General features: G+C 39.1%; 1 protein-coding gene across 4 annotated transcripts in view; it reads left to right on the forward strand.

Moving 5' to 3' along the window:
* SASS6 (SAS-6 centriolar assembly protein) overlaps window positions 1–11961 on the forward strand; it is a 25531-nt gene extending 13570 nt beyond the window's left edge. The window contains exons 8-17 of one of the 4 annotated variants that reach the window (XM_019531027.1): window positions 458–649; window positions 877–1071; window positions 1494–1583; window positions 1676–1855; window positions 2657–2738; window positions 4561–4688; window positions 5656–5781; window positions 7142–7233; window positions 10066–10160; window positions 10276–11961. In XM_019531027.1, coding sequence (XP_019386572.1) covers window positions 458–649; window positions 877–1071; window positions 1494–1583; window positions 1676–1855; window positions 2657–2738; window positions 4561–4688; window positions 5656–5781; window positions 7142–7233; window positions 10066–10160; window positions 10276–10364 — 1269 coding nt within the window. In that variant the 3' untranslated portion in view covers window positions 10365–11961. Of the gene's footprint in view, window positions 1–457; window positions 650–876; window positions 1072–1493; window positions 1584–1675; window positions 1856–2656; window positions 2739–4560; window positions 4716–5655; window positions 5782–7141; window positions 7234–10065; window positions 10161–10275 lie in introns of those variants that run through there. The other 3 variants (XM_019531028.1, XM_019531030.1, XM_019531029.1) reach the window with 3 other exon arrangements.
* The last annotated feature ends 910 nt before the right edge of the window (window positions 11962–12871 follow it).

Genomic DNA, 12871 nt, shown 5'->3' on the forward strand with positions numbered 1-12871 from the left:
CCACTTCTCTTGGAAGCTGGTTCCAGACCCTAGCCACCCTGACTGTGAAGTAGCGCCTCCTGATATCTAACCTAAACCTACCCTCTGCCAGCTTGTGACCGTTATTCTTGGTTACTCCTGGCGGTGCTCGTGGAAACAGTGACTCCCCGAATGCCTGCTGATCCCCCCCTGACTAGTTTATAACAGCACTTATAACAGTATTATGGCAGCACTTCGGTCCCCATCATCCCCTGCTGCCTCCAAGGAGCAGGGGAGGGGGTCAAAGCCAACTCCACCGACCTTGCCCCCCCTCTCCTCCAGCCCCTTAGTCCCCATTGCCACAGTGACACTCCACTGTCTGTGTCTGTCTGCTGAAACAGCCAGTCAGAGTGCGAATGAAGTGTAATGGACAGACAGACTAAAGCTTTTATAATATTAGAAGATTTTACCTAGTTACCATTTTCTCTTTTCATTATAGGCACAAACTCAATGCCAACAGCAACATGAACAACAGAAAAAGGAACTGGAAAGCATGCATCAGAGAACTGCCCAACAGCTACAGAATCGACTGTCAGAACTAGAGATAATGAACAAAGACCTAACAGAAAGACGATATAAAGGAGACTCCACAGTCAGGGAACTTAAAGGAAAGCTCTCTGGGATAGAAGATGTATGGAATGATCATATGTATTTTCAAATTTGTATTTGTATAGGAATAGCAATATCAGTATATACAAGTAATCTGTTGTGCGATCAGTTGAAAATTAGCACATTTTCAAACTCTGGTGGTCCATGTTGTAGATTCAGTATTCTTTTACTACCTTTTATAACATGGTATGTTTGAATGCACGAGCTGAACAATGTATTCTTAAAACACATTTCTTTCAATCGTTTCAGGAGTGCCAGAGAACAAAGCAGGAAGTACTGTCTTTGCGTCGTGAGAATACTACTCTGGATGCTGAATGCCATGAAAAAGAGAAACTTATTAATCAGCTACAAACACGAGTTGCTGTTTTAGAACAAGAGATCAAAGATAAAGACCAGTTGGTTAATAGGACAAAAGAAGTATTAGATGCGACACAGGAACAAAAGGTTCCCTTTAGTTTCTAAATCTACCGTATATGAAAAACAATAGAATTTTGTTTCTTATTATAAGGCTGTTGCACGTTAGCAGTTTTTGTGAACTGGCAAGTAGGTGATCAAATATTAAAAAGGAATCAAAATCATAGCTTCACAAAAAGATAATGGATTCACTTCAACAAGTGTATTTTAGTTTAATTTTTGCCATAATACATTACTGAATTTACCCTAGTATATTTTGTAAAACTTTAATGTCTGAATGAGACTATTACTGTTAAATTTTGAGAAATGGGACAGAATTTGTGTGTGTTACACAAGTTGGATTAGTGATGTGAGAATTAATGTGCATCTACTGCAAACCTTAATAAGCTTCATCTAGATGAAATTGGAAATATTTTTCTTCAGCAGTAAAAATCTTAATTAATTTTTTAAAGGTAATACTGGAAGAGAATGCAGAGAAGAAACAAATTCACATGGAAAAACTTGAAGCAACAATAAAGTCATTATCAGCTGAATTACTAAAGGTTTGTTTAAACATGATGTTGAAATCATGAGGTTTTTTTACGTTTAAGTTGTACTTAATTATTTTGTTTGGAAATGTTCTCATGTTTTACAGGCTAATGAAATTATCAAGAAATTACAAGGAGATTTGAAAACTCTAATGAGTAAACTGAAATTGAAAAACACAGTGACAATTCAACAAGAAAAACTGCTGGCTGAAAAAGAAGAGAAACTCCAGAAAGAGCGGAGAGACCTGCAAGAGACTGAACAGTCTCTATGGACAAAAGAGCAAGAGGTGAAAGTTCTTTATTTTTCTTTTAAGGGGATAACAAGGTAAAGAGAATACCACCTTAGGATTTACAAAGTACAAAAAATACAATTGAGCATATGAATTAATTAATACTGGAGCCAGCACTTTTTTTAAGTTGCAGGCAGGAACAATGTGGCTTGAGTCTGACATGGGATAGGTAGTTTTAGCAGCGTATCAGTGGGTGGGGGCAGTTCCTTCCACCTTCGCTAGAGCTACACATCTGGGAGCTTTGTCCACACTACTGCCACCACTTGTCCTAGTCCCCTGCTCCCTGATTGCAGTGTGAATGCAGTAGCTTCTTCCACGCAGCTCCTGCTTCTCCCTGGCCCCTCCCCTGCCTAGCCGAGTCCTGGCACAGCTCCCCACTGGCTGTAAGCTGTGCTTGCATCACAGCCCTGGGGAAGGGGGAAGAGTGTGCAGAGAAGTGGCAGTGGTGCAGGTGCAGCTTCCAATTTCCTGGTCTGGTGAAACTCCTCCCTGCTCAGTCAAGGGCATGGGCATGGGCACAGGCAAAGCCCTGCAGCTCCATGGGCCATACTTTGCCATTCCCTGAATTAGCAGACTTCTATGGAGATTTTCAAAGGCATGAATGCAATAAAGAGCTTTTCCTTTGTGTGGTTGTACTCTTTTTGTACAACAGTAATTTAGACTTAATATCCATCTTCTCTTTTTAAGTTCAGCAGGATTTCAAGATCCTTGATGTCTTATTTACATTGTTTTTCTTCAGTATTTGATTGTTGAGTGCTCTTGATTTTACTTTATATAATTACTGTGCAAACATTTTAGATATGCAAGTTGCAAGAACAGTTAGAAAGTACAGTGCAAAAACTGGAAGAAAGCAAGCAGCTACTAAAAACCAATGAAAATGGTAAGTTTACAGAATTTCAGTCCCCTGTTTTGCATAAAATAACATTTCACTTAATCAGTGAAGCAGAATGGCATAGTTTGCAAATGTGAATAGTATAGCAGCTATATTATTTTCTCAGATTATAGCATCCTTGTGATCTTTTCCCCCAATAGAAGGATAAAGTAATTCAGTTACTTAGTTTATTTTACTAGTGCATAAATAGCCTAGGTTTAATCACTCTGATCCTTCACATGTGAAGAATTCACCTTTTGGTGTGACTCCATACAATTTAAGAAGTTTATTCTGTTGTTCTGAGTTTATGTATCCATATCCGTGATCTCTAATTATTAAAAAAAATAGTTTTCTTGTAATTTGTGGGTCTAATTAATACTCTTGCTGCAGTATCCAGAAATTAAGTAATTAGTTATCATGCTTATTTGAAAGAAGCTTGTATGCATTTTAATGTAATAACATATTCAGGATCAGATTGTCATCTTCAGCAGCAGGAGCTGAAGAAAAAAGGGTTATCAACCAGAAGTAGGAGAAGGAAAATGGTAGTGTTTTGTACCACTGGAAAAGTCAAACATCTTTCTTGAGAAATTTCTGTCTTTTCAGAAGAGGTTTTATTTTAGGTTGAGTGAATGATGACTCCTAAGTTAAGGGTACCAGACTCTTGGCTTGACATTTTGGCTAGATTTGGAGAGCACCCTTGTGTCAGGGATATGCCTCTTGATATATGAGGGGTGAGGGGAGAAGGTGCTGACTTTTGGACAAGTTATAAGTTTCTGAAAAAAGCACAGTTCGCACAAGCTCAGATCTTTGGCAGGTAAGTTTCCATTTACAGCAAGTATATTCCAGCCCAGGGATATGTGAGGATTTTGCTCATGGTTGCTGATGAGCAGCAGTGTCAAACTTACTTGGCTGAGAGAGGTAGAGGATCCTGACTGTAGGACTTCCTGTGATTGGTGACATTATTAATTCTTGCAACTGCCAGAGCTGCTGTTTCAGTGTGGTGCTGAAACCTAAGAAGTTATCGCCACTACTGCTTGCTCCACATTCTCCCCTGCTGCTGATCTTAGTTGCCAGGGTGACTAAAAACCCTCATTTCAGTGGTGGGTAAAGGTGAGGCGATTGCAAACAATGTATGTTTGACACACTTGCTCTAGAGCAGTGGTTCTCAACCTTTTTTGTACCAGGAGTCATTTGTAAACATCAGTGGCTAATCCAGAACCACTGCCCCTCACTCCTGACCCACTGCCCCCCACCCCCAGACTCCAGCCCCCCAGTGGTGGGCAGAGGGTAGGTATATGGAGCAGGGTATGTGTGTGTGGGTCATGGGGCGTCCCAAACAGTCCCTTGGAGGCTAATACTCTGCCAGCTTGCAAGGGAAAAGCCAGTTTTCCATATTTTTCTCCTTTTGAAGGAGAATCCATTTTTAAAGTTTGTTCACGACCTATTCATGAATTGTTGTGACCCACTTTTGGGTCGTGACCCATGGGTTGAGAAATGTTGCTGTAGAGCACCACTGAGAGTAGAGACTCCCTCCCATCCCCAGCTTCCTATTGCTCTCAGGCAGTGGGGGAGAGGGAACAGGTATTTCTGCAGCAGAGATGGGCTGGAAGAAGTCAAGATAGGGCAAAACTGGGGTGAGAGGGCCAGATTAGATAAAGAGTTGGTGCAGGAGAGAGTGGAAGAAACTGTCTAAGAATGCAATAGAATAATTGCAACAGGTTCTTGATAAATGGCAGGTATTGCTGTTATAATTTCTGATAGTTTGAGGATAGAATAAAGAGGGATAAAAAAAGCAAAGACATGGTTTAATTTTTTCTACTTTTTGATGTAGTAATCACCTGGTTAAACAAGCAACTGAATGAAATTCAGATGGCAAGAAAACAAGAGGTATTGGGAACTTCTACCATTTCACCTGTACTTCCCAGCAACAGCAGAATTGGCATTTCACCTCAAAATATGGTAAAAGAACCAAACAGCTATAATTAGGTATTTTCTATATTGTTTAGAAATAAATACACAAGAATTGAAGTATGTAACATGGATAAAATGCCTTGTTATTCCTTTTTGCCTCATATTTTTTTTTATTTTGTGCAGTGTTATGAATGGATGCACTATTAATATAAGAAATATAAAAACTTCATAAACGTTGTTTTACATAAGCCAGACAATGTGAAATTAGAAATCTCAATAATAGGACATTAAATTGCACAAGAAAAGGAACTGGTGTGTCTTGCTGGCAAATCTCTTTTTCATTGCTATAGTGGAGTTGTAGCTGGAAACTATTCTACATAGACATAGCTTTTTTACATAAGACTGATTTTGGAGACAATAGGGGAAGTGGGAAGTGAAAAAATTTCTTACACTATAACTCTGTTTAAAGAAACTAATTAAAAGTAGTAGACTGCCAGCTCTTGTGTAAGAGTTGTAAACTTCTTCCTGACTGGAGAAGAAAAAAAAAAAATGTTCATCTGAAACCATTTGATATAGAAAAGCTTGCATTTTCTTTGATACAAAGAGTGCAAGTTTACGTATACCAGTCATTAGTCAACTCTTGAGATTTGCTGATGAAGACATGTTAATAAAATAATGCTTACCTTGTATACACTCTCTTTTTTGCAAATATTCCTTTGAAAGACTAAGAGACTTTTGCTGTATCTGAATCACTTAAATATTAATAAACATTAATTGCAATAATACATTTAATGACTGAGGGTCAGTTTTAAGTTTTTACATATAGATTCAGTGAAACTCAATCAGACTAACCTATTTTTCTGAAACCCTGTAGTTGTCAGCTGAAAAGAATGTTGTATAGTTATTCATTTGAAACAGGAGCCAGAAAAAATAAGAGGGATTGCTAGGACCAAAAATACTACAGAGATGATGATCATCTTCTTCTGAATGGTCATTTTCTTACTTTCTCTTACAGTTGGAAAACAGATTTCCTCCTCCCAGCTTAGGAATAAATTATCCCATCTCCCCTGTATATACCTTACAGACCCTTCCAGAACATACATCTGCTCGAAATGCCAGCCAACAGTTTTCAGGTCCAAAGGTAAGTAAGCATTTATATTATTTTGTGCTTATGTTTATACATGTATATTTATCCACATGTATTTCCATATAGTTTCAGAAATATTTGACTTAATGAACTTTTGGAAATTTCCAGTTAAGGAAACGTGTTTAAACACAAGTTGCCTTTTGTTTTAATTGAGAGGTAGCCATGAACATTAGATAAAATGATAGCACTTGATGTCTTGAAAGCATTTTACAGATTATAACTTCATTGCTTTCCTTGAGGTATTATCCACGTTGTCACAGTTTTGCCATCTGAATATAAGCCTTATAGCACATTCATCATACAAAGAAACACAGAAAGTAGATTTGGCTCTTAGCTCTGTTAGTCTAGTATCCCATACTGCTCACAAAATAACATTTTAATGTGTTTGATTATAGAAAACATCCTTCTATGAACTAGTGCAAAATGAGTTTTGTAGGTCAGCAAAGTTCCCGTTTCAACCATTTACTAGTATATCTGAGAGTAGCAAGGCACCCAGTCTCTTTAGGTTAATATTGTGGCTAAGTGAAATCCATTTTTTTAAGCAAAATCTCTTAAATTTGAAATTAGTTTCTTTTAATCTTGTGACTTGCCTTTTCCCTGCCATAATGCTTATTCATTCTGATAATGAATGCTGACATTAGTAGGCCCTAAAACATAACACTGAATTAAATACAACAGTTCAGCAGAAGACATTGTTTGTTTTGGTGTCCCATAGAAACGGCAAACCATAGCAAAAGATATACCCACTGTAGGTGTCAGTAGCTGAATTTCTACTTTGTCTTATAACTTAGCATACTATTCATTGTGTCTGTTTTATCTAGGCATGTGGTATGTGGAACATTATTGCTCACAGTGGGTGAATCTATCCTTGCACTTTACTGTGGAGTTGACTAAGTAGTTCCTCAGTGAAGTGTCATAGTAAACTAATTAACTCTGCTGTAAGATAGTACTACACTATTCTACAGTACTGTACTATCTTGCAGCAGAGTCACTAAATGTGGTCAAACACACATGTACGTGGTGACCACTGGGCACAAATTGGCCGGAGACTAGACCCCCAACTCCTGTCAGCCCCTCCGCCACCCGATGCTGCCACCCAGAACCTGGAGCTGACCCACCGTGCTCCCTGCCAGCCTGAGGCTGCTCCACCCCAGCTCAACTTGCTGTTCTCCCAGGCACACATGTAGACACCGTGCCTGGAAGCAGTGTACTCTGGCTCCAGAGTTTACTGTATTGTGTTATTTGCCTGTATATATGCACCCAGTGTGATCAAAATCCTGAATCTCCATTTTCTTTGTTCGCAATTTTATCTAGATTAAAAAGTGAATGTATGAAAATGTTGATATTCTTTTAGATTCAGTTTAATACGCAACTCTCAAAAACTAACAGATGTTCAGATGTTCATATGGTGCCTGTTGCAACAAGCAATTCAGCAAACAAAGAAAAGTGAGTACTTTCAATTTTGTGCCTACACAAATGATATACTTTAGGCCAGATTATCAAGACCCTCAAAGCTGCTTCTCTAAAATTGCTGGGAAAAGTTTTGTATAACAGTTCTTATGCTTAAGTTTGTGATTGCGAACTGTAGTTCTGTGTTCAAATAAATATACAGCTTTACCCTCTCCCTCTGCAACTTTAGAGGCTACATTTGAAAATGTGGCTCTCAAAGTGTCTTTGAAGGCAGCTTTTATGAAGAAAAAGTCACATCAGACCCTGTGTAATTTTATGCTGTGGAATAATTTATTTGACCTGTTTGTAGGCTACCATTAGGAAAATGACATTCTGCTACTCTTAGATTCAACAGTCTTATAAACTACTCCAGTCTTTTGTTACTCACAGTAAAGTGGAGCCAGCCATGTGGGAGATGAGCATCACAGGGCTCTAAATTTTATAACAAGAATAGCAAATGTTCCTTTTACAGGCTGAGTGCCTCATCATGCCTAATTCATGAAGGCATTCAGCGCACATTGTTTAACATTGCATTGTATTAATATTTTCAAGGTTACATGACATTATTTTTTTTTTCTTCCTGTTAACATGAGTGGTGGTACCATGTAGGAAAGTAGGTTATTTTAGAAAGAACATAATGAAGTAGTTAGGTACAGTGGAGTAAGTAAGTGCATTGTTTCCATTGGAAGTTGTAGCAGCTCTTGTAACCAATTAGTAACATAGTTAATAACGAGCCAGTGCTGTTTCAATCTTGCTTTGTGTTCCTGTAATCCAGGGGTTGGCAACCTTTTGCCACTAAGGGCCACTGTTTGCAACCCTGCACCCACCCTTCTTCCCATGCACCCCCAAGCATTCAACAGATGCTGCAAAGGGAGTAGATAGAAGAAAGTAGGTGGTAGGATCTGGAAACACTTCCTGTGCTGCTGGGGCTGGAGCCAGCCTGTAGGCAGTAGGTTCTCAACCCCTGCTGCAGTCAGTTTGACAAACTGTATATGTGGTGTTGGTGGGATCCCCCTCTACCTTTTTGCTTGTCTCCGTTCTTTTTCCTTAACCTATTTGGTAGGACATCCCAGAAGGCAATGCTCCTGGTAATTCTGGTACTTACCTGGGTCTGTCTCTTCTGGGAATTCTTTTGCCTACAATATCATAGAACTGCCCAGACAACTGTCAAGAAAGCACTTGCCTTTTTGTAGCATTGTCTACCCAAAAGGTTTTTCTACCACATCTGCAACCCAGCCACATTTGTTGGATGTGGGTTAGATGAAGAAAACTGTTTACAGTAACAACTGTACCTGTCGTGCTTATGGGATTTTACTATTTAATATTTCTCCATGTGTAGCCCACTTAAGTGTGTGTGTGTGCACATATGATCAGAATATATGAAAAGCATTGCTAGTTGTGACTGTCCCTATGCACTGTATGTTCCTGTGCCACCTCCATCAAAAGGTAGAAAGGGCAAACCTGTAGCACAGTTCTGATTCATAATAATGAGACAGAGTGGGGTTGTATTTACCTGCTACTTAATTATTTCTTCTGCCGTTACTTGTTATTGGCTAGTTAGGAAATCATCAAGGTTAATCCTATTAAATTTCTCCCAAAACACCCAACAGGCAATATTTGTGCCAGCAACATTTTCATGGTGGATTCAAAGACCTTAGACTTGAAGCTGCATTTGCTTTGTGATGCACTTATTGCAAATGCAGATGATTATAGGACACAGACTCAGTTGATAAAGAATTCTGCTTACAAATGTGAGTTTTAAGCAGTTTAAGCAATTAGCTTGCACAGCACTGTCTGATAGATTTTCACTGTTAAGATTCTCCAGTCATGGTTTATTCATGTAATGCATGGAAGCATTCATCAAGAAGTAATAAAATTACAGAAGTGGCAGCTCCACAACCCTCCCTAATAGCCCCATATCAGCTTGGGGCCAGTAACAACTTAGCAATTGCCCTCCTATTCCACCTTGACTTAAGCCCTAAAATAACTTTCTAGCACATCTAATTTTTCCCAGTTTAGCTTAAGATTAAGTCACAAAAAGCAGTGAGGGAGAGGAACAGTAATAGAATTTGGGCTTTTTCCTATATCAGGGAGGCAAAAGCAGCCACACAGCCATCTCCTTCAAACACTGTGCTGTAGACGTGGCTTTGTAACACTGATTAAGATTAGATTCCAAAGGGCAATGTTTACTTAATGAGAGCTGGAAATCCTTGCTCATATTTCCAGGGAGGGGTACTGTTAGCCAGCTGCCTAGAATGGGATTTGGACCAATTCTTGGCCTGTTACCTTGAAGGAACTGACACTTGGGATGTTTTACTTGTGGGGATTTCTTGCTACCTTGAAATCCTTTTATCTCAAATTTTGGGTTATTGAAAGAATTCAGAGACAGTTGCAGGTTCTCTGCCTGTTTATGCCTTTACAGTGGGAGGAGCCTGGGGGGTGACACAGGGCACTAGAGTGGTACCAATGGCCAGTGGTATTCAGAGATGTCCATCTTGCCTGCATTAGGCACACTTACACCTGGAGTGGGATCCATATGGACAAAACCATCTCTGAGAAAGCTCATTATGTCATAGATAAGTAACCATTCTGTTATGCTAGTGCTAGCACTAAAACAGTAGTTAGTTGAAAGCAGTAAATGCAGATGTTCAGATGTTTTTTAGAACGTTGTTTCAATATAAAAAACTCTTTGAAAAGCCCCCAAATATTTTTTGTGTAGACTTTAAAGTATGCAGCTAACTTCACCAGCAACATTTACAAAAAAGACAGACGAATGTAACAGGAAGTTCATAGATTTCTTGTTTTTAAGTATGATTTTCTTTTGAATAGTGGAGAGCATTTGGGGTTGGAATTGAAGTATTTAAAGAAAAGAGAAGACAGCATTCCTTTACGGGGGCTGAGCCAGAACACACTTAATAGCTCAGGTAGGAACAGACTGTCTTATTAAAGTGTAAAATATTCAATTTTAAAAAGCGCCTTCCAGAAGTCCAAGCAGCTTTATGTTCCAGGAAGGCTAACTTATTTCCTCCTTATTTGCAGAATATCCAAAATCCTATTCATCAACAAAAATACACACTTCATCAAAACCTGTAGTACCTTCAACAGCCTCTGCTTATTTCCCTGGATAATGGACAACGTAGTTCTAAAATGAAAACTATTCTACCAGTTATCTAGGATTGGCTTGATGGTATTGAGTATAATTATCCCCTTAAAGGTAAAGTATCAAAATGGTACAGTAATCCCCTGCAAAGCTGGTTAACTTTATCTGGTTAACATAGCTATAAATTATGCTATGGGATTGCACAGAAAAACAGATAGATTTAATCAGATGCTATATATAGACTTCCAGGCTATGTTCTAGCCAAAACAGTAATGCAGAGGTGAGAAACAGTTTTGTAGCTTATTTTCATGTGGAAAATATCTTTATAGATGATCATTTTTAAAAAGCCTGAAGGCTTGCAGAGCTGTTTTTGTCAAGGCAGTGGTCCTCTACCCCAAAAAATCCAAATGAGTGATTGCCGTTATTATGCTGGAACTGAGTCATGCCTGGAACTATTTTCTTCCTTGCCTGAAAACAATTTGTGCTTTAGGAACCTAGTACTAAATGCTATCCTGAATGGTGCACACAACCCTCAGCTTTCTCTGAAATCAGTAGGAACTGTGTTGGGCAGGTTGTGGCTGTAGGAAACTACCCAGGCTCTTCCCAGAATAAGTGTTTAATTGGCGACTGATTCTAATGTCTTTCAGAGTGGAGATTAATCAGTCTGTGGAGCATTTGAATGCAATTACTCTGGACTCCCTAGCCCCTATATAGATGTTTGTACCAGTGTTAGTGACAGATAATATCAAGAATGGGAAAGACTAGTGGCTACTTACTTTCTATGCTGGGTTTTGACCATGTTGATCTGTGTTCTGTGCAAACCCGTTGGCATTAGTCCTTGAAATGAAACCTGCACCATGCGCTTGGCTGTATGGAGTTTTTCCGTTTTATGCAAAGGGCTGGTACCCTTCAGGGAATTATCCCAGGAACTGATGTGTCACATGAAAAACTGTTCTCATTATAGAAATCCACTTACAAAGCATGTAAAGGCTTAACTTGACCTATAAGATTTAATGAAGCAAACTGAACCCAATTCTTAACAGACTTGAAGTTTGCTCATTTCAGTTTTTATACTTATCCTGATTTTGAATTTTTTTGGCAGAATTTTCTTGTAAAAAGTCACTGCCAAACCAACACAAACAATAATAAATTTATATTAAATGATAACCACTATTTCTAAATATAACTGAAGGGATTTATATGTTGTACCACTAGGCAAACTATGTAAACAGAAATTATTAAAATGAAATAAGGTATAAAGCTGAGTTGCAGCTAAATATTTCATAACTCCTTGTTGCAGCTTATTTCTTTTTGTATCAGTTTCTCACTAACTGGGTTCTGAATGATAGGATGCAGTTTGTAAAGTGTTGAAAGCAGTTTACATTATGTTACTGCAGCAACAATACTATACATAATGCATCCAGGAAACTAACACTAAGATTTGGATAGAGTGAAGATACATGTATGTTTTAGGTTTTTTGTTATGCTTGAGTCCATTACTACAATCATGCTACAGTGCCTGTTTCAGTTCATTCACTGGAACTTAAGGTTGGAGAAACTACTATATTTTCTCAGATTTAGCATACTCCTATAAATAGTATGCACCTGGATTCTGGAGAAGAGCCTAACCGGGGGGAGGGGTGCGGAATCTTTGATTTGAAGTGAGTGGTGGCAACTGCAGAGCTAAGCCTACTCCCAAGCCAGCCATCAGCCCCACATGAGAGGGATCTTGTGGACCAACCTAGTGCACTGGGTCTGCAAACTGTGTCCAGCCCTTCACATTGGTGCAGAGCCATGGCTGACCCCGTGTGCTGGTTCTGGGGCCACGTGCCTAGTCCAGGACTACACTGTCTCTGGAGCTAGGTGCTTAGCCCTGGACTCAGTGTGCTGTGGCTGACTTGGCACATTGCTCTGGAGCTAGCATGTGGGGTTGGACCAGGCATGCTGGGTCTGAGGCCTTGTGACTGGTAAGACTTGGCACACCTGATCCAGCCACTCCTGTGGCCAGGAGGGAATCGCCGCTGGTCATGATAGTGTTAATTGCTATGGCTCCCAATTAAATGTTGCTAGCACTCTTCCTTCCCCCCCCCCCACCCCATACCCACATTTCCATACCCAAGGTCATGTTTCCCTTGCATATGATGTGGAGGAAGGGTGGGCTATACAAGAGAAAATGCAGCATATATGTGAAGTAACCAAAAAAAGGACCAGCTTTTCTACAGTTTATGGTAAACTGTATTGTAATACCAAACTAGAGATAACTGTCTAGTTTTAAACTGTAATATGGTAAAGCCACTTAAAAGTGTCTTGGACTGTGTTTACATGTTTCTTGGTTTAAAATGTTATTTGGTTTCAGACGGTCTTTGTTACGTTTAGAGTGGTTATCACTCTAGTTTTTTGCACATTACTGTCCAAATGACTTGTATATGTAAAGATGTTTTGCTGTGTAAAATTTGTACATGTATTTATAATCAGACTTTGTATTAATGTATATCCATTTGCTTTTGGAAGTGTTAAGGTTAATGGAAAATATTT

Source organism: Crocodylus porosus, unplaced genomic scaffold, assembly GCF_001723895.1.
Source record: "Crocodylus porosus isolate Cpor-Errol unplaced genomic scaffold, CroPor_comp1, whole genome shotgun sequence".
NCBI lineage: Eukaryota > Metazoa > Chordata > Crocodylia > Crocodylidae > Crocodylus > Crocodylus porosus.